This window comes from Cnephaeus nilssonii (assembly GCF_951640355.1).
Source record: "Cnephaeus nilssonii genome assembly, chromosome: 3".
Lineage (NCBI taxonomy): Eukaryota > Metazoa > Chordata > Mammalia > Chiroptera > Vespertilionidae > Cnephaeus > Cnephaeus nilssonii.
In genome coordinates this window covers 52,620,022-52,646,881 of record NC_137074.1, presented here as the reverse complement: position 1 = coordinate 52,646,881, position 26,860 = coordinate 52,620,022, and the positions used below count along the sequence as shown (strand labels likewise).

The window sequence follows — 26,860 nt, the reverse complement described above, 5'->3', positions numbered from 1 at the left end:
CCCAAGAATTGTCAGTCCACTCCCTTTCTATGCCCCTGATTCTATTATATTCACCATTTTATTCTGTTCATTCATCAGATTTTTTATTCATTTGATTTTTAGATTCACTTGTTGATAGATATGTATTTGTTGTTCATAATTTTTATCTTTACCTTTTTCTTCTTCTTCCTCCTCTTCTTAAAGAATACCCTTCAGCATTTCATATAATACTGGTTTGGCGGTGATGAACTCCTTGAGCCGTCACCATGAACTGAACTTATAATGTCCTGCTTCCTCTGAGCTCCAGCACCAGGGCGAGTCTCTGGGGAACACATACGAGGAGGAACTGGATTGTCTGGCATCGGGGAAGGAACTCGGGGGCAGCTTTCTCCCAGATGGAGGTGCTTGCAGGGATCATTGTTCTTATGCTGGGACCTCTCATGTGCAGGGCTGACTGGCAACCATTTCTGTTTGCTCCATTCTAGTGATTCCCTAAGACCCCACCTCATCCAATTTACAACCCCACCTAAGCTGTGTGTAGTGGCTTTGCATATGAATAGCCTGTCCTTGCTCAGGCTAAAATCTTTCAAACAAGCTGCAGCTGGGTCAGGGAGCCCCAAACCTATCAATAAAAGGCCCAAGACCCAGCACCAGCACCAGCCTGCCTTGCTTCATAGCTGGGCCTCATCTGGGCACTTCCGAACCCCAAACAAAGAGGAGGAATCTGCAGCTCTCTCTGTAGCTCCTGCTGGGTGGCCCCGGGCAGTGGCTGACTTTGCACCTCCCTGGAGCCCCAATAGCCAGTATACCCAGTGGTCAGTGTCAGACCATACTAGATTACAACTCTACACATCCATAAGTGACACACTGAAGGGGCAGATTCAATGAGCACCAAAGCCCCACTGAAGTAAGTCCTGCTCCATAAGGGTGTCTCCTGCACAGCAGCTCTCCCACTGTAGTTGCAGCTGGTCCTCACAGCCAATTGGCCTGGAGGTCAGTTTCTCCCGGTGACACCAACAGCAATCAAGTCTCAACTACAATAAGACTGTGCTCACAGCCCACAAAGTGGTGCACCTACAGTGACTGGGGAGACTGAGCCATGGGCCCTATAGAACACCTACCACACAAGGCCACTCTACCAACTCAAGGAGACATAGCAGCTCTTCCCTGTGTATAGAAACAAACACAGGGAAGCAGCCAAAATGCAGAGCAAAGAAACATGTCACAAATGAAAGAAATGGTAGAAAGCAAACTACTGGATATAGAGTTAAAAACCACAGTTATAAGGTTACTCAAGAATCTTCTAGAAACCTCAAAACAAAAATGGAAAAGGACCCGTCTGAAATTAAGCATACACTGACTGAAATGAAGAATAATATACAGGGATTCAACAATAGAATAGAGAATTCTGAGAATCAAATCAACTTGAAATATGAGGAAGCAAAACAAACCCAACCTGTAGAGCAAAAAGAAAATTGAATCCAAAAATACGAAGATAGTTTAACCTTTAGCACTTGGATGTCGAGTGTGACTCGACATGGTTAGCATTAGAATAAAGGAATTGAGAAAAAAGCAAGCGAGTGCAAAGGGTTAAGGAGCCTCTGGGACAACTTCAAGTGTACCGACATTCGCATAATGGGGGTGCCAGAAGGCGAAGAGAGAGAGCAAGATATTGAAAACCTCTTTGAAGAAATAATGACAAAACTTCCCCTACCTAGTGATAGAAATAGACTTACAAGTTCAGGAAGCACAGAGAGCCCCAAACAAGAGGAACCCCAAAGAGGACCACACTAAGACATCATAATTAAAATGCCAAAGGCTAAAGACAAAGAGAAAATCTTAGAAGCAGCAAGAGAAAAGCAGTTACCTATAAAGGAGTGCCCATATAACTATCAGCTGATTTCTCAACAGAAACTTTGTAGGCCAGAAGAGAGTGGCAAGAAATATTCAAAGTGATGAATAGTAAGGACCTACAACCAAGATTACTCCCCTCAGCAAAGCTATCATTTAGAATTGAAGGTCAGATAAAGAGCTTCACAGACAAGAAAAAGCTAAAGGAGTTCATCACTAAACCAGTATTACATAAAATGTTGAAAGGTATTCTTTAAGAAGAGGGAGAAGAAAAAGAAAAAGATCAAAAATATGAACAACAAAATGGCAACAAGTACATACCTATCAACAATTGAATCTAAAAATCAAAATAAATGAACAAGAAATCTAATAAACTGAATAAAATAGAATCAGAGGCATGGAAATGGAACAGACACAATTCTCAGAGGGAAGGGGGTGGAGGGCAGGAAGAGATTAAACAAAGATCTTATATGCATATATGCATTACCTATGGACACAAGCAATAGGGTGGCGAAGGCCTGGGATGGGGTGGGGTGGGAACTGGATGGAGGGGGACAATAGGGGTGGGGGAAAGTGGGACATCTGTAATTATCTCAACAATAAAGATTAAAAACAAAAAGAAGTCATCAGCTGTCGTGGGACCTGCCAAGATAAAATTGGCAGATGTTCTCATAAATTCTGGAAAAAGCCCCAACATTGTAAAAGGGGAACCTTGAAATCTAGTCTATCCGGCAGGGAAACCTTGAAACCTATAGTGGAAAAAGTGTAAAACCCTTGAACTCCCACCAGGTGGGGCGCTCAGACTAGCTGAGTTGCCTACTTGTGCTTTATGCCAAGTGTATTCTTAATAAATTTGCTTGCTTTGCTTCAATACTGCTTTCTATCACTTATCTGAATTCTTTCTGGACAGTGTGACAAGAAGCTAGGAGGAGAGAGCCCCCTCACACTCAGACGGTTCTCCGGTAACACTCTGATTTTTAAATTTAATGTGCATTAATATAGATGATTTTGGTCACAGCTTAACCAAAATGCATTTGGTCAAAGTGTAACCAGAATGTGATCCTGCTCTTTCTGTTGTCACTGGTGATTAAGATGAAAGTGAGCCCTAACCGGTTTTGCTCAGTGGATAGAGCGTCGGCCTGCGGACTCAAGGGTCCCAGGTTCAGTTCTGGTCAAGGGCATGTACCTTGGTTGTGGGCACATCCCCGGTGGGGGGTGTGCAGGAGGCAGCTGATTGATGTTTCTCTCTCATCGATGTTTCTAACTCTCTCTTCCTCTCCCTTCCTCTCTGTAAAAAATCAATAAAATGGATTTTTTTAAAAAAAAGATGAAAGTGAATTGCTCTAAGGTTAATCTCTTCTACCTTAATCTCTTGTTCCATAAGCGATAAACATCTGTCTTGGTTTATCAAATAATCCTCAAAATATTATTACTAAGCCTTATCTTTCTTCCATTTATAGCAATAGATAAGTGCTTCTGGCAGGGCACACCTGACAGCCCACACTGAAATCAGTCGATCACATCTGCTCATATCCCATCCCAAACAAGCCCCACATGATGTGACCGGCTGGTTTGGAAGGATCATCTCACTATATATCCCCTGCACTGCCTTCTTTGACTTCATCCCCATTTCTGCCTTTGATCACCAGTAGTTTAATTTTACTTCATGCAGTTTTTCTCACACATAAATATAAATCATTTTTTTCCCCTTCTCTCAGTTATTCCCAGAAATGTTGCTTTTTCCCCCCTTTACCTTCTCTCATTCTCCTCCTTATATAGGCTGAAAAATAACTGTCATTATGGCAGATAAAATACACAGTAGTGCTAGTGACATACTCCTATCAAGAAAAACAAAAAGTGTGATTTGAAGTAGAATTAGGTATAATAATCTTCATTCCTCCATCCTGCCCAAATTATACCTATTTTTCTTCAGGTACTAGCATTCAAACTAAATAATTTTATTTTTAATTTTATGTAAATAGAGTTGGCATTCTTTTCATTGTACATATACAAAGTTTTGTTCACTTATATGCATTAAATAACTTTATAATCAGGATCTAATTATCAATCAAAACCTTTAGTGGAGAAATGGGTAGTTTCCTAGAATGTGTAGTTTTGTATCAGAATTCATCTGTAAATTAGGCATCCCCCTTAACGGCTGGTTTTAAATGTGTGTAATCCACTTTTTGAAAGACAAAATATATATGTATATGTAACAAGCTTAAAGTTTCCATTGAATTAGCCACATGGATAAGAGGGTTACTTGACTGCCTGGAAAGGGAATCACAGGCTGGTAGAACCTTGGGATGTGGCCTTACTCTGGTTTTTAGCCAAGCTATGGATATACTTTTGTCAGTGTTCCCAAATGGGTCAAGTTCTATGGCCCTGCCTGCAAAACTCAGAAGGGACTACGGTGTGTAATTAGCATGTCAAATTTTCAGAGAGACCAAATATTGCATCAGTGGGACATTTTCATCCTTTAGGAAAGTTTATATGAAGGATAAGTTGTAGTCACAAGGCTGGTGAGCATGGAATCAGATCCCAGGGTAGGGGGTTTGTTGGTGTATTTACTAGCAAGTGTCATATCTCTGCTGCAGAAATGGAGAGACATATCAGAGATATTTCCTTTGATTGGTTGGTTAGGACATAGTCTTTCTCTTTGGAATTCTCTTTTTTGAAGGGTCCATGTTGTCTGACTTTTTATTGGAACATTTACTCTTAGAATCAATTGATTAGGTGAATCTTTTGATATGTTAGTATCATTATACTTTCCCAAAACTACCATAATCCTCTAAACTTGACATAGCTTTTCAGACATTTCCTCAGCTAACCATTTACTAACTTTGTTAGGGGAGATTGCCATATTTATAGGTGACCAATTTAATCTTTTACTCATTGAGTTTTGTAGATCTCACAAATTTCACTCTAAGTGAGTAACATTTTCTAATGTGAAATTGAGGAGGGGTTAGTTACTGTATTGTGCTTGTCCCTACTATTTTTCACCTTGTTATTAACTATAAGTTTTTTCCTATCTGTTTCAGGACATAGTGTAATTCTGAATCATGTCTGATAACGGAGAACTGGAAGACAAGCCTCCGGCGCCTCCTGTGAGAATGAGCAGTACCATTTTTAGCACTGGAGGCAAAGACCCTTTGTCAGCTAATCACAGTTTGAAACCTTTGCCCTCTGTTCCAGAGGAAAAAAAGCCCAGAAATAAAATCATCTCTATATTCTCAGGCACAGAGAAAGGTAAATAGTACTGTGGCTTCAAGAGTCTGTTATTATTTTGTTACCCATTTGATATCTTTTTAATTAAAGTATAATATGTTGATTTTTTTTTATGGTGTGAACAATAAACATCCAAGAAAACAACTGGTGGTGGTATATAGGCACTATTAGAAAAACTAGTTTATTTTAAACTATGATAGAAAAGAATAAAACTAAAGTTGTTGTTCAACAAACTTGTTATGCCAGTGATTTTCTATACTCATCTCTTTATTTTCAGAGACTTGGGCTATAGTCATGGTTCCCCAACATTAATAAAATCTATGATATTTGAGAAAGACCTACTATTATAAGAATTGTGATATAGTCTACAGTACCATGTTTAAAATCCCTGGAACCAACTTTGTTTTGGAATTGAGAGGTTTTCTGATTTTGAGAGCAGTAGTAATGCTGGTTTTTTTTTTTTTATCATGTGTTCTATAATGCCCTCAGAAGCATCTGAGGCAGCACTCCGCAGTCAATGTATGAACGCATTTTTGGCAAACATGAGTCTAGCCCACAGTTTCTCAACCTCATTACGATTGCACACAGTGAAAGAGTTGTTTCATGAAACTTTGGTTTCAGTGTTGTGTGTACAGGCATACCTTTTTATTGTGTTTCCCAGATACGGTGGTGGTGTTTCTTTATTTAGAAATTGACAGTTTTTGTGTTCGCTCTCTCACGCGCGCTCTCTCTCTCTTTCTCTCTCCCCCCCCCTTTCTCCTCTCCTTCTCCCCCTCTCCCTTTCCCTTTCTCCCTCCCTCCATATTTCCTCTCTCCCCCGTCCCCCTGTTTCCCTCTCTCCCCCTCTTCCTCTCTCCCATTCCCTCTTTCTCTAAAATAAAAAAATAAATTGAAGGTTTGTGGCAACCTTGCATTGAGCCACTCTATCAGCACCATTTTTCCAACATTTGCTCATTCATGTCTATGTGTTACATTTTGGTAATTCTCACAATATTTCTAACTTTTTTATTATTATATTTGTTATAGTAATTTGTGATTGGTGATCTTTGATGTTACTAACGTAATGGTTTCGGGGCACTACAAACCACACTTACAAACCACACCTTTGTAAGATGTCAAACTTAATAGATAAATGTTGTGTGTGTTTTAACTGATCCAATGACTGGTCATTTCCCCATATCTCTCTCCCTCTCCTTGGGCCTCCCTATTTCCTGAGACAACAATCAGGCCAATTAATAACTTTACAATGGCCTCTAAGTGTTCAAATGAAAGGAAGAGTTGCATATCTGTTACTTGAAATCAAAAGCTAGAAATGACTAAGTTTAGTGGGGAAGGCTGAGATAGGAATAAAGCTAGGCCTCCTGCATCAGTTAGCCAAGGTCTTGAAGGAAATTAAAACTGCAATTCCAGTGAATATACAAATGATAAGAAAGCAGAACAGTCTTATTGCTGATATGGAGAAAGTTTTAGTGGTCTGGATAGAAGATCAAACTAGCCACAGCATGTTCTTATGCCAAAGCCTAATCCAGAGCAAGGCTCTAACTCACTTCACTTCTATGAGAGCTGAGAGAGGTGAGGAAGCTGCAGAAGAAAAGTTGGAATCTAGCAGCAGTTGGTTCATGAGAAAGAGGTGTCTCCATAACAAACTGCAAGGTGAAGTAGGAAGTACTGATGTGGAAGCTCCTGAAAATTAATGAAGGTGGCTACACTAAACAACAGATCTTCAATGTAAATGAAACAGCCTTTATATTGGAAGAAGATGCCATCTTAGGACTTTCATAGTAGTGAGAAGTCATTGCCTGCTTCAAAGCTTCAAAGGACAGGCTGACTCTCTTGTTGGGGACTAATGCAGCTAGTGACTTTAAGTTGAAGCCAGTGCTCCCTTACCATTTCACAGTTCCTAGGGTCCTTAAGAATTGTGTGCTCTATAAATGGAACAACAAAGTCTGGATGACAGCACACCTGTTGACAACATGGTTTACTGAATATTTTAAGCCCACTGTTGATACCTACTGCTAAGGAAAAATACCTTTCAAAATACCACTGCTCATTGACAGTACACCTGGTCACCCCAGAGCTCTGATGGAGATGCCCAGCAAGATTAATGTTTTCATGCTCGCTAACACAGCATCCATTCTGCAGCCCATAGATCAAGGAGTAGTTTTGACTTTCAAGTCTTATGCTTTAAGAAATAAAAAATTTTACGAATATAATTTTATAGATTTCAGAGAGGAAGGGAGAGGGAGAAAGAGAGAAGCATCAATGATGAGAGAGAATCATCAATTAGCTGCATCATGCCCCACGCTAGGAATCAATTCTGCAACCCAGGCATGTGCCCTGACCGGGAATTGAACCGTGACCTCCTGGTCCACAGATGGATGCTCAACCACTGAGCCATGCCAGCTGAGCTACAGATAAATTTTGGACAACTGTATCTACCATCGGTAATAAGTCCTCTGATGGATCTGGGCAAATAAATTGAAAACCTTCTGGAAAGGATTCACCATTCTAGATGCCGTTAAGAAAATATGTGATTCATGGGAAGAGGTCAGAATATCAACATTAACAGGAGTTTGGAACAAGTTGATTCCAAACCTCAGGGATGATTTCACTGGAAGCAGTAGCTGCATGTGTGGTAGAAATAGCAGGAGAACTAGAGTTAGAGGTGGAGCCTGAGGATGTGACTCAATTGCTGCAATCTCATGATGAAAATTGAACAGGTAAGGAGTTGTTTATTGATGAACAAAGAAAGTGGTTTCTTAAGATGAAATCTACCCCTGGTGAAGATGCTATGAAAACTGTTGAAATGGCAACAAATAATTTGAAATATACATAAACTTAGTTGATAAAGCAGCAGCAAGGTTTGAGAGAATTGACTCCTACTTTGAAAGAAGGCCTGTGAGTAAAATGCTATCAGACAGCATTGTTTGCCAAAGAGAAATCTTTGGTGAAAGGAAGAGTCAATCCATACAGCAGGCAATATATTTTAATTTAATATGTACATTATATTTTTAGACATAATTCTGTTGGACACGTAACAGACTATAATATAGTGTAAATATGCACTGGAAAACCAAAAAAATCTGTGTGACTCTTTTCATTGTGATATTTATTATTGTAGTCTGGAATGAAACCTGCAGTATGTCTGAGGTATCTTTGTATTGGATCAGGATGGTGTGCGTTCTGGACAAAGATTTAAAGTTTACAGTGAGATACATACTTAGGGGTAAAATTGCTGGACTGCAGGGCATGTTTGACTTAACTAGATTTGACAGATTACTTTCCAAAGTTTTTTTTTATGTTCATTCTCACCTACAGAACATAAATGTTCCCATTGTTGAACATCTAGCAAATCCCTGTTATTACAGGACTTTAATTTTTGCTAAATTGGGAGATGCAAATGGTATCTATCATCTCATTGTGGTTTTAATTTGTATTTCCCTCAGGAAATTGTCTTTTCATATGTTAATTTAGCATCATTTGTGTTTTCTGTGACATTCTTGAATCCTTTCTTCTATTAAGTTTTTTATTTATTGATAAACATTTCTAATAGTCTGCATACTAATCCTATGTAAGTTATATGTTATCCATATATATAAAGGCTAAGCAACCGTCTGACCAACTGACCGGTAGCTATGATGTGCAATGACCACCAAAGGGCAGATGCTCAGCGCAGGAGCTGCCAAGCTTTGGTGACTTGGCAGCAGCAGTTCTCGGGTGATGCACCCGGGAACCAGAGAGGAGGGAGCCCAATTCCAGGGGTGTGTCACCTGAGAACCACCCCCTTGCAATCCGGGACCCCTCGGGGGATGTTGGAGAGCCTGTTTTGGCCCGATCCCTGCAGGCCAGCCGGGGAGGAACTGTGGGAGGTTGGCTCCAGGTCGTGTCCAGCCTATCTTGCCCAGTCCCGCCCCACAGGCCACCTTCTAATTAACTTCCTTTCAATGTGCACTAGTTAAATATAATTTTCTAGGTTATGATTTGCCTTTTCACCCTTTCAGTGGTATTCATTGATGAATAATTTTGGTGGTGTTGAATTGATCAATTTCTTTGCTTTATGGTTGAGCTTTTTGTGTTTTAAGAATTTGTTGCCAAATTAGGGGTCAAAGATATTTTCTTAGGCTTTTCTAAATGTATTACAGTTTGCCTTTATAATGTAAACCTTTGAACTATCTCGATTTGGTTTTTGTGGATCTGTACAGAGATCAATTTTCACTTATTCATTTACTTATTTAAATATATTTTTATTGATTTCAGAGAGGAAGGGAGAGGGAGAGATAGAAAGAAACAGCAATGTTAAGAGAGAACCATCAATCGGCTGCCTCCCACAGGTCCCACACCAGGGATAAGCCCACAACCCGGCATGCACCCTGGCCAGGAATCTTAACTGTGGCCTGCTGGTGCGTAAGTCTATGCTTAACCACTGAGCCGTGCTGACCCGGCCATTTTCACTTTTTTAAACCAGTATTCCAGATCATTTTAAAAATTGTTACCATTTCCGCACTGCCCTGCAACGCTAGCCATTATCTGTCAGGTTTCCATGTGTACCAGGGTCTGTTTCTCTGTTCTCCATTTCATTACATTGGCTTATGTGTCTGTACCTGAGCTAATACTTTACTGCGTTAATTCCTATCTATAGATATAAACAGGGAATATGCTAATTAGCTGGGTGTCACGATTGCTCAGGAGGAGGCTGCATCAAACCGCTCAGGAGGAGCTGCGTGCGCAGATGGGCAGGAGGGGACTGCCTGCCGCCCCCAGCCCCAGCGGCTGGGGGGAGGCTGAGGCTGGGGCTGGGGCGGGACCAGAGTGGAGACACAACACAGGAGCGCCTGCCCCCACCCCAGCAGACACAACGTAGCGGCCGGTGCTGCGCGGTTTCCTGCGGGGTGCCTCGTGCGATTTCATTCGTGCGCTGGGCCTCTAGTAGTTTATAATTCTTAATAGAGCAGATTGCTACCAGGTTCTTCTTCAGGATCTTGTGGCCCTTTACTCTTTATCCTTTTAGAGTATGCTTACCTGTAGGTGTTTTTTTTTAAGCCTCAATTTTTTTGTTACTGTTAATCCTCACCTGAGGATATTTTTTCCATTGATTTTTAGAGAGAGTGGAAGGTGGTGTGAGAAACATCAATGTGAAAGAGAAACAGCAATTGGTTACCTCCCACACGAGCTCCAGTTGGGGCTCAGAATCAAACCTGAAACCCTTCAGTGCCCAAGCCGGTGCTTTAACCACTGAGCTGTACAGACCAGAGCAAGCCTGTTGATTTTTTTGTGTGTGTCTTTTTTCTTGTTTATTAATTAAGGTATTACATAAGTTTCCTTGTACCCCCACTCCCACCCCCGCTCATGCCCCCACCCTCCTGGTGCCTGTGTCCATGGGCTATGCTTATATGCATGCATACAAGTCCTTTGGTTTATCTCTCCCCCTTACTCCCACCCTTCCCTCTGAGGTTTGACGGTATGATCGATGCTTCTCTGTCTCTGGATCTGTTTTTGTTCATCAGTTTATGTTCTTCATTCTATTCCACAAATGAGTGAGATCATGCGATATTTATCTTTCTCTGACTGACTTATTTCGCTTAGCATAATGCTCTCCAGGTCCTTCCATGCTGTTGCAAATGGTAGGTGTTCCTTCCTTTTTACAGCAGCGTAGTATTCCATTGTGTAGATGTACCACAGTTTTTTAATCCACTCATCTGCTGATGGGCACTTAGGCTGTTTCCAAATCTTAGCTATTGTAAATTGTGCTGCTATGAACATAGGGGTGCATATATCCTTTCTGATTGGTGTTTCTAGTTTCTTGGGATATATTCCTAGAAGTCGGATCACTGGGTCAAATGGGAGTTCCATTTTTAGTTTTTTGAGAAAACTATACTGTTTTCCACAGTTTTCGCACCAGTCTGCATTCTATAGCAGTGCAAGAGGGTTCCTTTTTCTCTGCATCCTTGCCAGAATTTGTTTGTTGAATTATTGATGATAGCCATTCTGACAGGTGTGAGATGGTACCTCATTGTTGTTTTGATTTGCATCTCTCGGATGATTAGTGACTTTGAGCATGTTTTCATATGTCTCTTGGCCTTCCTTATGTCCTCTTTCGAAAAGTATCTAGGTCTATTGCCCATTTTTTGATTGGGTTGTTTATCTTCCTTTTGTTAAGTTGTATGAGTTCCCTGTAAATGTTGGAGATTAAGCCCTTATTGGTGATAACATTGGCAAATATGTTCTCCCGTGCAGTGGGCTTTCTTGTTATTTTGTTGATGGTTTCCTTTGCTGTGCAAAAGCTTTTTATTTTGATGTAGTCCCATTTGTTTATTTTCTCTTTAGTTTCCATTGTCCTAGTAGCAGTATCAGTGAAGAAATTGCTTCGGCATATGTCTGAGATTTTGCTGCCTATGGATTCCTCTAGTATTTTTATGGTTTCCCGCCTTACATTTAAGTCCTTTATCCATTTTGAATTTGTTTTTGTGTATGGTGTAAGTTGGTGGTCTAGTTTCATTTTTTTGCATGTATCTGTCCAATTTTCCCAACACCATTTATTGAAGAGACTGTCTTGACTCCATTGTATGTTCTTGCCTCCTTTGTCAAATGTTAATTGATCATAGTGATTTGGGTCGATTTCTGGGTTCTCTATTCTATTCCATTGGTTTATATGTCTGTTCTTGTGCCAGTACCAGGCTGTTTTGAGAACAGTGGCTTGGTAATATAGCTTGATATCTGGTATTGTGATCCCTCCTACTTGGTTCTTCTTGCTCAGGATTGCTGTGGCTATCCAGGGTCTTTTTTTATTCCAGATGAATTTTTGGAGAGTTCATTCTAGGTCTATGAAATATGCTGTTGGTATTTTAATGGGGAGTGCATTGAATCTGTAGATTACTTTGGGTAGTATGGACATTTTAATAATGTTGATTCTACCAATCCATGAACACGGTATGTTCTTCCATTTGTTTATGTCTTCCTCTATCTCTTTTTTCAGTGTCCTGTAGTTTTCTGAGTATAGTTCTTTAACCTCCTTAATTAAGTTTATTCCTAGGTATCTTAACTTTTTTAGTGCAATGGTAAATGGGATTTTTTTAAAATCTCTCTTTCTGTAAATTTACTATTGGTGTATAAAAATGCCATAGATTTCTGGGCATTAATTTTGTATCCTGCTACATTGCTGAATTCATTTATTAAGTCTAATAATTTTTTGATGGAGTCTTTGGGGTTTTCTATGTAGAGTACATGTCATCTGCGAATAATGACAGTTTTACATTTTCTTTTCCAATTTGGATGCCTTTTATTTCTTCTTCTTGTCTAATTGCTATTGATGTTTTGATTAGAATTGTATTACATTTGTTGGGTAAGTTCAAGAGAATTGCATTTGGCTTTGTAGTTGAGACTACAGAATGTGCGGAGTCTCCCTTTGTAGCTTGTTTGGAGGAAGATTTAGAAGCACAGTCATTTTTTTGTTAAAGGGAGAGGGAATATTTGGAGGGTTGTGTGCTCTTATTTCCTGAGACTCTTTCCCTCCATTTCCAACCCTATCTCTCCGACTTACTGTTCCTTCCTGACACAACTGTGGCCTGAAGCTTTGAGGATTAGGAATGAGGGAAACCCGCCAAAACCAGTTTGGCTCAGTGGATAGAGCGTCGGCCTGCGGACTGAAAGGTCCCAGGTTCGATTCTGGTCAAGGGTATGTACATTGGTTGCGGGCACATCCCCAGTAGGGGGTGTGCAGGAGGCAGCTGGTCGATGTTTCTCTCTCATCGATGTTTCTAGCTCTCTGTCCCTCTCCTTTCCTCTCTGTAAAAAAAAATCAATAAAATATATTTTTAAAAAAAAGGAATGAGGGAAACCCTATGTGTGTATGCACATTCATGCTTATAAGAACACAGTAATCTACCTGCTTAACCACTACCAACATTTATGCAGTAGCACTCTCCTGCCTAAATCCCGAGCTGCTGTTTTTCTTTTTAGTTTTGTCCTAATTTATTTCTGGGACATTCCTCATAAATTTTGTTTCATGGTAAAGAGATTTGATGTAGAAAGGGAAGGTTACAATATCTGCTTAGTCTGTCATCTTGAAACAGAAGTCTGGAAGGGGAAAAATGGAATCATTTTAATAGATATTTATTTCAGAGAGGAAAGGAAAGGGAGAGATGAAACATCAATGAGAAGAGAGAATCATTGATTGGCTGCCTCCTGCATGTCCCCTGCTGGGGATTGAGCTCACAACCCAGGCATGTGCCCCAACTGGGAATCGAACTGTGACTTCCTGATAGCTCAACGCTCGACCACTGAGCCACACTGGCCGGACTGTATCATTTTTTATTTTTTTTTCTGATTGTATCATTATTTTAAAAGTCAAAATGGCCCAGCCGGTCTCATCATTAATGTTTCTCTCTCTCCTTCTTTCTCTCTGAAATGAATAAAAACATTTTTTAAAAAATCAAAATGACTGAAAGATTGTTGCTATCTCTAATGTAAAGCCCGATCTATAGATATTTATTTTATTCTACTCAAATTTACACTCCTTTGTGCTGTTCTTGTTAACAAACATCTAACATTTTCATTTAAAAAGAAAAAAGAATGACTTTGGAGTATCTTCAGTTATTCATTATTGGTTTTAATTAGTGTCATTGTAAAAATTAAGAAAACAAGAAATTACACCTTTTATAAAATTTATTTTTATTCATTTCAGAGAGGAGTGGGAGAGAAAGATAGAAAGAGAGAGAATAATTGATTGGCTGCCTTCTGCACTCTCCGCACTGGGGAATTGAGCCTGCAATCCGGGCATGTGCCCTGACTGGGAATCAAACCATAATCTCCTGGTTCATAGGTCGACGCTCAACCATCTGAGCCTCGCCAGCCGGACAGTATGCCTTTTATGGCAACTTAATTGAACAAATCATTTTCACATCCCTGCTAATATGTATCATATGCACCCTGTGAGTCATCAGAGACACAGTGATAGGCAAAGCAGATGGTGTCCCTGCCCTCGTGGCACCACTGATCAAAAACTACAGCATAGCCCTGACCTGTGTGGCTCAGCTGGTTGGAGCATTGTCCCATATACTGAAAGGTGGCGGGTTCCATCCCTGGCCCGGGCTGGCGCGAGTCTGTCTCTGTATCTCTCTTCCCCCTTCTTCCCCTTCTCTCTAAAAAACAAAAAAGAACTGCAGCACATAATTATAAACTGAACCATGATAGTAGAGATAGTGTAAGATATCTATCCTATCTGGGAAGGCTTCCTAAGGAAATGACACTTAAGTTGAAGGTTAAAGGATGAGTAAGTGAATATAGTTAGGAGGATTTTGATAGTTAAAACGTGTTTTCAATGCCTAGAGAAGAATTTCAGTGCCACAGACACAGGAGGGATCATAGCATATTCATGGAGCTAAGTACAGTCCTGCAAGATGTGAAAGCAGAGAGGGAGAGAGAATTGTATAGCAATAGAGGCCTGATGCACGGAATTAATGCAAGAGTAGCCTTTCTTCCCCCGGCTGCCAGCACCAGCTTCCCTCTGGCACCCGGGACCCGGGCTTCCCTCTGGCCGCCGGCAGGCACCCGGGACCCGGGCTTCCCTCTGGCACCTGGAACCCGGGCTTCCCTCGCAGCCCCGGCTTCGTCCGGAAAGATGCCCGGTCTAATTAGCATATTACGCTTTTATTATTATAGATAATGTAGGAAACTACAGACAGCAGAAGGGGCTGGGCTGGAGAGGTGAGGTAGGCAGGGAACAGGTCATAAAGGGCCTTGTATTCCATGCTACAGAGCTCAGATTTTATTCTGTTTCCTGGGGAACCATTACAGAATTTTAAACAGGAAAGACCTGGTCACATTTCTGTCTCAAGTAGAGACTGGTAGTTGTATAGAAAATAGATTTTGTTAGTGAAGATGGTAATGCTCAATTATCTTGGCTTATATTTAAAAGCTCTGTTTTTGTTAGCTAGTGTTAAGTGTTATAGTATATATAAACTAAAGCAGTTTTCACATCTAATTATTTAGCCTATAAGCAAGCACCTTCACGTCTGGTTGGTTATGAAAATGATAGAGTTAGAATTATAAATATCCCTTTTGGTCTAAAAATTTAATTCTAAGATTAATAATAGTAGCCCATACACCTCTGTCTTTTTCCTAAAGAATATCCTTCTGTGGGATGGAACAAGTTTAGTTTCACCAATTTGAAGCTGTTCTGGGTCAAAAGAACAAAGGGGTAATCACTGGTTTTATTTTATTTTTTTGTATTTATATACATAAGTTTATTATAAATGTTACTGATGATAAAGCTGGAAAATAATACACAATTTACAAATGTTAAATATATACTTATAAATACTAAAATATGCTGTGCTCTTTATTGTAATGCTACAGCATCAATTGCTGTTTGAATTGATTCCTTTGATTTTTGCTAATCCTTATATTTGTAGCCAGCTGGTGGTTGCAATGTATCCAGGATTTTTTTAAAATTAAATCTTTATTGTTGAAAGTATTACATATGTTCACTCCCCCCCCCCCGTTCCCCCCCCCCTCCCCTTCTCATTGACCAATTCTAGCCTGCCCCGCCATAGGCCTTTACCACCCTATTGTCTGTATCCATGGGTTATGCATATATGTTCTTTGGTTGATCTCTTCCCCACCTTCCCCCGCCTTCCCTCTGAAATTCCACAGACTGTTCTATGCTTCTGTCTCTCTGAATATTTTTTTCTTTTTTCTTTGTGTGTATGTGTGTGTGTGATTCAGTAGTTATTCCCCAGAACTTTCCTGGTGCTTTATTTATTTTTAAAAGTTTTATTATTGAAAGTATTACATATATTCCCCCCCCCCCCCCCATTGACCCCTTCTAGCCCGCACCTTCCCCCCAGGCCTTCACCACTCTATTGTGTGTATCCATACGTTATGCATATATGCATACAAGTTTTTCGGTTGATAACTTCCCATCTACCAACCCATCCTCCTCGCACCTTCCCTCTGAGATGCCGTAGTCTCTTCTATGTATGCTACTATGACTCTGGATCTATTTTGCTCATCGATTTATTTTGTTCATTAGATTCCCCATATGAGTGAGATCATATGATACTTGTCTTTGTCTGGCTTATTTCGCTTAGCACAACACTCTCCAGGTCCTTTCATGCTATCTCAAAGGGTAAGACATCCTTCTTTTTTACTGCTGCATAGTATTCCATGGTGTATAAATGTACCACAGCTTTTTTATTTTTAAAAAAATATATTTTATTGATTTTTCACAGAGAGGAAGAGAGAGGGATAGAGAGTTAGAAACATCGATGATAGAGGATCATCGACCAGCTGCCTCTTGCACAACCCCCACTGGGGATGTGCCCGCAACCAAGGTACATGCCCTTGACCGGAATCGAACCTGGGACCCCTCAGTCCGCAGGCCGACGCTCTATCCACTGAGCCAAACCGGTTTCGGCAACCACCACCACAGCTTTTTTATCCACTCATCTACCAATGGGCACTTGTGCTGTTTCCAGAGGTTAGCTATTGTAAATTATACTGCTATGATCATAGGGGTGCATACATTCTTTCTGATTGGCGTTTCTGTTTTCTTGGGATATATTCCTAGAAATGGGATCACTGGGTCAAATGGCAGTTCCATATTTAATTTTTTTAGGAAACTCCACACTGTTTTCCATAATGCTGCACCAGTCTGCATTCCCTCCAGCAGTGTACTAGGGTTCCCTTTTCTCCACATTCTTGCCAGTACTTGTCATTTGTTGCTGATGGTAGCCATTCTGACAGGTGTGAGGTGATATCTCATTTTAATTTGCATCTCTCTGATGATCAGTGACTTTGAGCATTTTTTTATATGTCTCTTGGCTTTCTGTATGTCTATTTAGGTATTTTGCCCATTTTTTAATTGAATTGTTTGTCTTCCTTCTGTTAAGTTGTATGAGTTCCTTATTTTTTTGGCTATTAACCCTTTATCAGATGTTTTATTGCCAAATACGTTCTCCCATACAGTGGGCTCTCTTGTTGTTTTGTTGATGGTTTCTTTTGCTGTGCAGAAGCTTTTTATTTTGATGTAGTCCCATTTGTTTATTTTCTCCTTAGTTTCCTTTGCCCTAGGAGATGTATCCATAAAAATATTGCTAGCAATGAGAGATGTCTGAGATTTTGCTGGCTATGGTTTCTCCTAGAACTTTTATGGTTTCACGACTTATATTTGAGTCTTTCATGCATTTTGAGTTTATTCTTGTGTATGATATAAGTTAATGGTCTAGTTTCATTTATTTGCATGTATCCAATTTTCCCAATACCATTTATTGAAGAGACTGTCTTGACTCCATTGTATGTTCTTGCCTCCTTTGTCAAATATTAATTGAGTGTAATTACTTAGGTCGATTTCTGGGTTCTCTGTTCTTTTCCATTGATCTACTAGTATATGTCTGTTCTTGTGCCATACCAGGCTGTTTTGATTACAGTGGCTTTGTAGTATAACTTCATATCAGGTGGTGTGATCCCTCCAACTTTGTTGTTCTTTCTCAAGATTGCTGCAGCTATTCAAGGTCTTCTTTGGTTCAATATAAATTCTTGGAGTATCTGTTCTTAATCTGTGAAATATGCTGTTGCTATTTTAATAGGGATTGTATTAAATCTGTAGATTGCTTTGAGTAGCATGGATATTTTAATGATGTTAATTCTACCAATCCATGAACATGGCGTATTCTTCCACTTGTTTATATCTTCCTCTACCTCTCTTTCAACATTCTGTAGTTTTCCGAGTGCAAGTCTTTTATCTCCTTGGCTAAGTTTATTCCTAAGTATCTTAATTTTTTGTTGCAAATGGTAAATGGGATTGTTTAGTTTCTCTTCTGAGAATTCATTATTGGTGTATAAAAATGATTTCTGGGTGTTAATTTTGTATCCTGCTACATTGCCAAATTCATTTATTAAATCTGGTAGTTTTTTGGTGGAGTCTTCAGGGTTTTCTATGTACAATATCATGTCATCTGTGAATAATGACAGTTTTACTTCCTCCTTTCCAATTTGGATGCCTTTTATTTCTTCTTCTTGTCTGATCGCTATGGCTAGCACTTCCAGTACTATGTTGAACAGGAGTGGTGAAAGCGTTGTTCCTGTTCGTAGGGGAAATGGTTTTAGTTTTTGCCCATTAAGTATGATGTCAGCTGTAGATTTGTCATATATGGTCTTTATCATGTTGAAGAATGACCCCTGTATTCCCACTTTGCTGAGAGTTTTTATCAACAATGGGTGTTGGATTTTGTTGAATGCTTTTTCTGCATCAATTAATATGATCATGTGATTTTTGCCTTTTTTATTTATTTATGTGATGGATCACATTTATTGACTTAATAAATCCCACTTGGTCATGGTGTATGATCTTTTTAATATATTGCTGGATGCGATTTGCTAATATTTTGTTGAGGATTTTAGCATCTATGTTCATCAGGGATATTGGCTTGTAATTCTCTTTCTTTGTAGTATCTTTATCTGGTTTTGGAATTAGGATAATGCTGGCCTCATAAAAAGAGTTTGGAAGTGTTCCTTCCTCTTGGATTTTCTGAAATAGTTTGAGGAGTATATGTGTTAGTTCTTCTTTGAATGATGTTTGGTAAAACTCTGCTGTGAAGCCATATGGACCAAGGCTTTTGTGTTCTGGGAGTCTTTTGATTACGACTTTTATTTCATCAGTTGTTGTTGGCCTATTCAGGTTTTCTGATTCTTCCTGATTCAGTTTTGGAAGATTGTAATTTTTCTAGGAATTTGTCCATTTCATCCACACTGTCCATCTTGTTGGCATTTAGTTGTTCATAGTATTTTCTTACAATCCTTTGTATTTCTGTGGTGTCAGTGATTACTTCTCCGCTTTCATTTCTGATTATATTTATTTGGGTCCTCTGTCTTTGTTTCTAGATTAGTCTGGCTAAAGGGTCATCAATCTTATTTATCTTTTCAGAAAACCAGCTCGTGGTTTCATTGAAATTTTTTATGTTTTTGTTTTTTGGTTTTTTTTTTTTGGTTTTTTTTTTTGTCTCTATGGCATTTATTTCTGATCTCATCTTTATTTCCTTCCTTCTACTTACTCTGGGCTTTTCTCATTGTCCTCTTTCTAATTCTTTAAGATGTAGGGTTAAATACTGTATTTTCCGGCGTATAAGACGACTTTTTAACCCAGGAAAATCTTCTATACGCCCAGTCGTCTTATATGCCGGAAAATACGGTAGTTTATTATTGATTTTTCTTGTTTTTTGAGGTAGGCCTGTAGTGCTATGAACTTTCCTCTCAGGACTGCTTTTGCTGTGTCCCAGAGATTTGGGGTTGTTGTGTGTTCATTTTTATTTGTTTCCAGGAAGTTTTTATTTATTTCTTGATCTCATTGGTAACCCATACATTGTTTAATAACATGCCATTTAGCCACCATGTGTTTGAATGTTTTGGGGTGTTTTTATTATAGTTGATTTCTAATTTCATTCCACTGTGACCTGAGAAGATGCTCCATATGATTTCAGTCTTCTTGAACTTTATGTCCTAACATGGTCTATCTTTGTGAATGACCCATGTGCACTTGAAAACAACATATATTCTGCAGCTTTGGGGTGAAATATTCTATAAATGTCAGTTAAATACATCTGACCCAGTGTGTCCTTTAGAGTCACTGTTTCCTTCTTAATTTTTTGTCTGGAAGATCTAAACAGTGAAGTGAGGAAGGTGTTAAAGTCCCCTACTATGACTGTCTTGTTGATCTCTCCCTTAAAGTCCTCTAGAAGTTTTTTCATATATTAAGGTGCTCCTATGTTGGGTGAATTTATGTTTATCAGTGTTATATTCTCTTATTGGATCGATCCCTTTGGTTTTATGTAGTGACCTTTCTTGTCTCTTGTGATTTACCTTCATTTTGAAGTCTATTTTGTCAGATGAGTATTGCTACCTCAGCGTTTTTTTTCTTTTCTCTTTGCATAGAAAATATTTTTCCATCCCTTCACTCTCATTCTCTGTGTCTTTTGTTCTGAGGTGGGTCTCTTGTAGACAGCATATAGTTTGGTCATATTTTTGTATCCATTCAGCTCCCCTATGTCTTTTGATTGGAGCATTTAATTCATTTACATTTAAGGTTATTATTGATAGGTACTTATTTATTGCCGTTTTAATTCTGTATGCCTAGGTTTCTCTCTCTCTTCTAATTATTACAGCCTTCCTTAAGCATTTCTTGTAATGCGGGCTTGGTGCTGATGTACTCCTTTAGCCTTTTTTTTTTTCCCTTTTTTTTTTTTTTTTTTTTGATCTGGGAAGCTCTTTATTTCACTGTTCATTTTGAATGATAGCTTTGCTGGATATAGTAATCTCAGTTTCAGATTCTTGCTTTCCATTATCTTGAGTACTTAATATCATTCCCTCCTGGCCTGTAGAGTTTCTGATGAGAAATTGGGTGTCAGCCTTATGGAAGCTCCTTTGTAGGTAACAGTTTGCTTTACTCTTGCTGCCTTTAAGATTCTCTCTTTGTCTTTAATGTTTGGCATTTTAATTATGATGTGTCTGGGTATTGGCCTGTTTGGGTTCTTCTTGCTTGGGACTCTGTGCCTCCTGGACTTGTGTGACTTATTCCTTCATCAGGTTAGGGAAGTTTTCTGACATTATTTCTTCAAAACATTCTCTGTCCTCTGCTCCTTTTCTTCCCCTTCTGGTACACCTACTATTTGAATATTGTTATGTTTCATGTTGTCCCACGGCTCCCTTAAGCTATCCTCCTGTTTTTTAATTGTTTTTCCTATTTGGTTCTCTAATTGAGTGATTTTTTTCTACCCTGTCTTCTAATTCACTGACCAATCCTCAGCTTCTCCTAATCTGCTGTTTATTCCTTCGAAAGTGTTCTTTATTAGTGCTATGTCATTCTTTATTTCCAACTGGTCTTTTTTCATAGTTACTATATCTTTTCTCATGCTGTTGAGCATCTTTACCATCATTATTATCAACTCTGTATCAGATAAATTTCTTATCTCCATTTCATTTATCTCTTCTTCTGGAGAATTCTCTCGTTCTTTTGTTGTGGGTTTGTTTTGTTTTGTTTTGTCTCCCCATTTGGCTGCCTGTTGGGTTTGTGACTATGTATGGTTTGTGACTCAGTCTCTAGTGTAGGACAGACAGTGTCAAATGCTGTTTCTGACTAATTAGGTCAGGTAAATACTAAAAGCCTTTAGAGATCCACCGCTGCCTGTTGACTGATTGGTTTCAGTTTTGAGTAGCCCTCAGGCAATCATCCACAGGTGTGGTGAGAGGTTTTCCAATAGGCTGGGGCAATTGCTTCTGCCTAGAGGCTATTTGTTATTCTCAGTCTGTTAATGGGCCTCAGAAACGCTGCACCATTTCCAATAGAGTGGGTCAACTGCCTTCCCCCCCAGGCAAAAACTGCCTCGATTGCAGAGGTCTGCCTGAGAAAGATGACCTCTGCTGCTTGAGGGAATGACTCAGCACAGGAAACCACGGTGGCTGCCTTCTGAGCTCCAACCCCAGAGCCCCTACCCCTGGCTTCTGCTCCAGTCCACTCTGTCCTCCCTCTGCTGGAGCCCAGGGTGAGTGGCAGCATACTAAATTTTGTGTGTTGGCCCTTTAAGAGGGTGCCTGCATTTTCAGCCATCTCTCCCTGGCAGACAGCAACCCTGCTGCTTTTCACAGCCAGATGTTATGTGGGCACCTTTCTCAGTTCTGGTGCTCTGTGTTGGAGAGCCCAAGCTTGGGTTTAGACCCCAGAGTTCTTAGTGGAAACCCCCCCCCCCCCCCACAGCTGAGATATCCCTCGGGACCTTCAGCTTCTGGCTGTGGGAGGCTGGCCAGCCCTTTCTCGTCTCTGTACTTCCTACCAGTCTCCACGTGGTCTCCACTTTCCGTCCTCGGTTCTCAGGGTTCTCTCTCGCTAGTCTTCAGTTGATTTTTCAGGGTAGGTTTTCCGTATTTTAATTGTATTTTCAGTTTGGGCCTGGGAGAGTGGCCGTGTAGCTTCTACTTACTCTGCCGCCATTTTAAAGCCCCATCACTGGTTGTTTTTTTTTGTTTGTTTGTTTTTTTGTGTTTTTTTTTTAATTTCTTTATTGATGAAGGTATCACATATTTGTCCTCGTCCCCCCATTCCCATCCCACACCCCTCCCCACACATGCCCCCACCCCCCTGTTGTCCTTAACCGCTGGTTAGGCTCATATGCCTGCGCGCAAGTCCTTTGGTTGGTCTCCCCCTTTACCCCCACCCTTCCCTACCCTCCCCCTGAGGCCCGACAGTCTGATCCATGCCTCCTTGTTTCTGGGTCTGTTCTTGTTCATCAGTCTATGTTGTTCATTATTTCCCCTAGATGAGTGAGATCATGTGCTATTAGAAATACACTTATAAGAACCGAAAATGAGACAAGCAATAATGGTTATGGTGACAGGCAAATGAATCAGTGTGTAGTGAGTTTCTTTCTGGGCCAACAGTTCTTTTGAGACCCAATTTCAATGTCCAACAGTTCCTTATGTGTACATGTCAGCACTGACATTTCAGTTCTGGATGGTGGACAAATGGTGGTAATGCAGGTCCGACTCTGTCCGGTTTGGTCCTGGGCAATCTGCAGTGATGCACAGCTGCTAACTGCTAGTATGGGAAGGCCACATCAGCGTCTTCCGTTTCTGGACTGCTTCTCTTCTGTCTTCATGGCTCACTGGTTGTTTTAGATTAGAGGCAGAAGAGTCTCCCTTTAAAGACATGGGTGTTTTTTTTTTTTCAATTAAATTTTTATTGATTTCATAAAGGAAGGGAGAGGAAGAAAGAGACATCAATGTTGAGAGAGAATCATTTATTGGCTGCCTCCTGCCCTGACTGGGAATTGAACTATGACCTCCTGGTTCATAGGTCGATGATGAACCACGGAGCCATGCCGGGTGGGCAAGAGATGCGTATTTTTTTACCCTTACATTCTAGGTAGCCTAAAAGGTGGTGGCCTTAAAGCAGGAGTGGGGAACGTCTGGCCCGCAGGCTGAATAAGGCCCACGAAATCATTTAGTCTGGCCCTGTCTAGGGGTGAGTTAATGAAATGTTTGACCTAAATAGCAGGCTAATTTTTAAGTTGATTTTAAGAATCATTTTCCCCCTAGTTTACTTACAAGTTGTGCATTTTATTAAAGGAAAACTGGATCTATTAAGTGATATCTACATCTTGTAGATAAGCAATGGTGGATATTTTGTTGTTGCTGGTCCTTGCAGTTCTTGGCTTCCAGAGTTATAAAGCAGTGATTCTTTTTCTTTTTTCTTTTAAAGCAGTGATTCTTTTTATATAGCTGTATCCTTCCAGCACATTGTTCGATTTGAGACTAGTGACCTGGTACACAAAATTCATGCACATTAAAAGGGGATTAATTAGAGGAAATAATTTAATATTGCTATTTGCCCTTTCTCTATAATAGAAGTGTCAGAGATGAAAGAAAATTAGTAAAATGTATATGAAAACCTTCCTCCTGTCAGAGTCTGGGGCACACCATGGGACCCAGATTCAAGTCACCGCCCACCCACATGCACCTCAAAATTGCGTGAGACCCAGACCCAGCCGCGCGCCCCCCCCCCCCCCCCAATTGGGCTAGATCCAGACCCGGCCAGTCCCACCCTTGTCAAGCCCTGCCGGGCAGGGGGCATAGCCTCAGGTCCCCTGGCCCAGTGCCAGGTCGGGGGGCGTGCCTTGAGGTCCTCCATCAAGCCCTGCCAGGTGGGGGACACGGCCCAAGATCCCCTGTCAAGCCCCGCTGGGTGGGGGGCATGGCCTGAGGTCCCCCGTCAAGCCCCGCCAAGTGGGGGGGGGGCTCAGCCTCAGGTCCCCCGGCCCAGCACCAGGAGGGGGCACAGCCTCAGGTCCCTGTCAAGCCCCACTGGGCGGGGCCGCGGTCTGAGTGCCCCTGACCCAGCACTGGGGGTGCACCTTGAGGTCCCCCGTCAAGCCCCGCTGGGTGGGGGGCATGGCCTGAGGTCCCCTGTCAAGGCCCGTTGGACGGGGGTTGCGGTCTGAGGTCCCCCGGCCTGGTGCCGGGGTGGGGGGCACGGCCTGAATTCCCCTGTCAAGCCCCACCTGGTAGGGGTCGCGGTCTGAGGTCCCCCGGCCTGGTGCTGGGGCGGGGAGAGCAGCCTGAGGTCCCCTTGCCCAGCACCAGGACAGGAAGCGCACCTTGAGGTCCCCCGTCAAGCCCCATCGGGTGGGGGGCGTGGCCTCAGGTCCCCTGGCCTGGCACTGGGGTAGGGGGTGGGGCCTGAGGTCCCCTGTCAAGCCCCACCGGGGCGGGGGAGGGCATAGCCCAGGTCCCTGCTGATTGCTTGTTAAGGCTCCTTAAGGGAACTTGGCCTCAGCTGTGGGTGCAGCCATCTTTGTATGGAGTGATGGTCAATTAGCATATTCCCTCTTTAGTAGATAGGTTACTTTTTAAAATATTTTCACCTCCTACTGGGACTACTAAAATACAGGACAATATGTGTGTTATATAAAATGAAATAGAATTAAATAGATTTTTAGGATAAGGCGTCCTTTTACATGGACTAATGTTTGTAAATATGTTTCAAGTTCTGCTTAATTATTTTCTGCTTCTTTCCTTTGACTCTTTATAATCCTAACATATGAAACTTTCTTTAATATATGTCTCTAAACTTAACATTCCCACATTGAAAAATAAGGCTGGGCCTTTGACACAACAGGAACTAGAATTGTTTCTCTGTGTGTTAGGAAATATAGCCTGCAACAGTTACTGGGTGTTATTTCTTATAACTTTATTCACCTGTGAGAGACTGATTCTGGTTTAGTTTAGGTATTCACTGAACTATAATGGAAGGGGGGTTCTATGGTTAACCTGGCTTGAAATAGATGCCTACCTTGGACCAGTCATCTGTTATAGGGTCATATCAGAAGTGGGATCCTGAGCAGTTGTTTCTTTTTAAAGAAGAAATAATCACTCTTATATTATACAAAATTGTTTTTCTGTAAGCAGTTCAGAACTTTCTAAAGAGTAAATTAGCCCTGACTGGTTTGGCTCAGTGGATAGAGCATCGGCCTGCGGACTGAAAGGTCCCAGGTACGATTCTGGTCAAGGGCATGTACCTTGGTTGCGGGCACATCCCTAGTGGGAGGTGTGCAGGAGGTGTGAATCAGTTGATCGATGATTCTCTCTCATCGATGTTTCTAACTCTCTATCCCTCTCCCTTCCTCTCTGTAAAAAAAATCAATAAAAATATATTTTAAAAAAATAAAGAGTAAACTAGTAGCTTATAGTTTTTTAATAATTATTTTCTCTAATGCAAGATACTGAGTTAGAAGCCAGGAGACATAAAGAGAAGTAGAAGGTGTCTTCAGATTGCTTAAATTCCAGTGGAAAATGAGAGATTGTTTATGATAGGTGTAATGGTGCATTTCAGTAAAGATAGCAAAATTTATACTAGACTTAACCATTGCATTTTCTGCTCCTCCTTTTTATGACCAGTGTGCCCTGCCCCCTCACCATAGCTAGGTCTCTTGTAAATAAATATTATATGTGCCTGGGAGACCTAGAGAGGAGATGGACATTTGAGCACAAATGTATCATCACTTGCCAAAAAAATAATATGCCAATGCTCTTTTATATTAGGAGAACCTTCTGGTTGAACACAGCAGGTTGATCATATGCCTCTATTGTCTCTTCCTCCCCAGACCCAACTAAAATGACATGTAAAAAAAGAAAAGAATTTATTTCGCAAGGGCAAAGTGAATGGGAGAGGAAACAGTAAGGCACAAGAGATTTCAATACGTATTTGGAAGGTTGAAGTTGTGGAGAAGTGAGAACTGACTAAGCAAATCAGAGGAAGACATATCCTAAGCATTTGCAGAGAGGAATGTCTAAGAAGTAAACTAGTTTTCCTTGAAAAAATGTTAGAGGTTCGGGAGTTAGAGGCACACAATTGTGTGTGTGTGTGATAATAAACAGGCTGAAAAGAGGGGGATTAGTTGAAAATCTATATAGGAAGTGTCAAAGGACCTCTACTCTACCCAGCCATGAAATATAACACATCCTCTGGGACAGCTAAAGACCAAACAAACATGTTTACATTTATTTGAGGAGAAATTAAACCCAAGAGGCTCCTTATTCTTGTCAAGGGAGTCAGGAAAAGGTGTGGCACCAGAATAAAAAAAAGTGGATTCAGTGGAAGTCAATATACTAAACTGCTTTCCTCTGCCCTGCTTTCAGAACACTTGTAGCTTTACTCAAAGTCCTCAGACAAGGAATGGGAAGATTTTTCTCTGGATAAACAGAATACCCTGGGGGGAAAATACTTTAGATACTACACCCCCATCTTTAAATATATATATATGTAATTTCAGAGAAGAAGGGAGAGGGAGAGAGAGAAACATCAGTGATGAGAAAGAATCATTGATCGGCTGCCTGCTGCACCCCCTGCCCCCTGGCGATCAAGCTCGCAACCCAGGCATGTGCCCCGACTGGGAATCAAATTATGCCTTGGTTCACAGGTCGATGCTCAACCAGTGAGCCACACTGTCCGGGCTCCACCCCATCTTTAATGAAAAGGCTAACTTATCTCCCAGTTAAATTTTTTTTATGACTTGAGGATACGTTTTTATTGATTTTTAAAGGGGGGCGAGGAGAGAGAGAGAGAGAGAGAGAGAGAGAGAACAAGAGAACATTGGATCGGTTGTGTCCTGTATGAGCCCCATCTGGGGATCAAACCCACAACATAGGTATGCCCTGACCGAGAATCGAACCCTTGACCTTTTAGTGTATGGACAACTCTCCAACTAACTGAGCCACTGGCTAGGGCGTCCAGTTAACTTTTATACTTTTATATATGAGT

At 40.8% G+C, this 26,860-nt stretch overlaps 1 protein-coding gene across 2 annotated transcripts in view; it reads left to right on the top strand.

Moving 5' to 3' along the window:
• The window catches only part of PAK2 (p21 (RAC1) activated kinase 2), a 102,518-nt gene that overhangs the window by 39,384 nt on the left and 36,274 nt on the right, over positions 1–26,860 (top strand). For both annotated transcript variants that reach the window (XM_079766521.1, XM_079766522.1), the window contains exon 2: positions 4,872–5,079. In XM_079766521.1, the coding sequence (XP_079622647.1) occupies positions 4,893–5,079 (187 nt within the window). In that variant the 5' untranslated portion in view covers positions 4,872–4,892. The remainder of the gene's footprint in view (positions 1–4,871; positions 5,080–26,860) is intronic.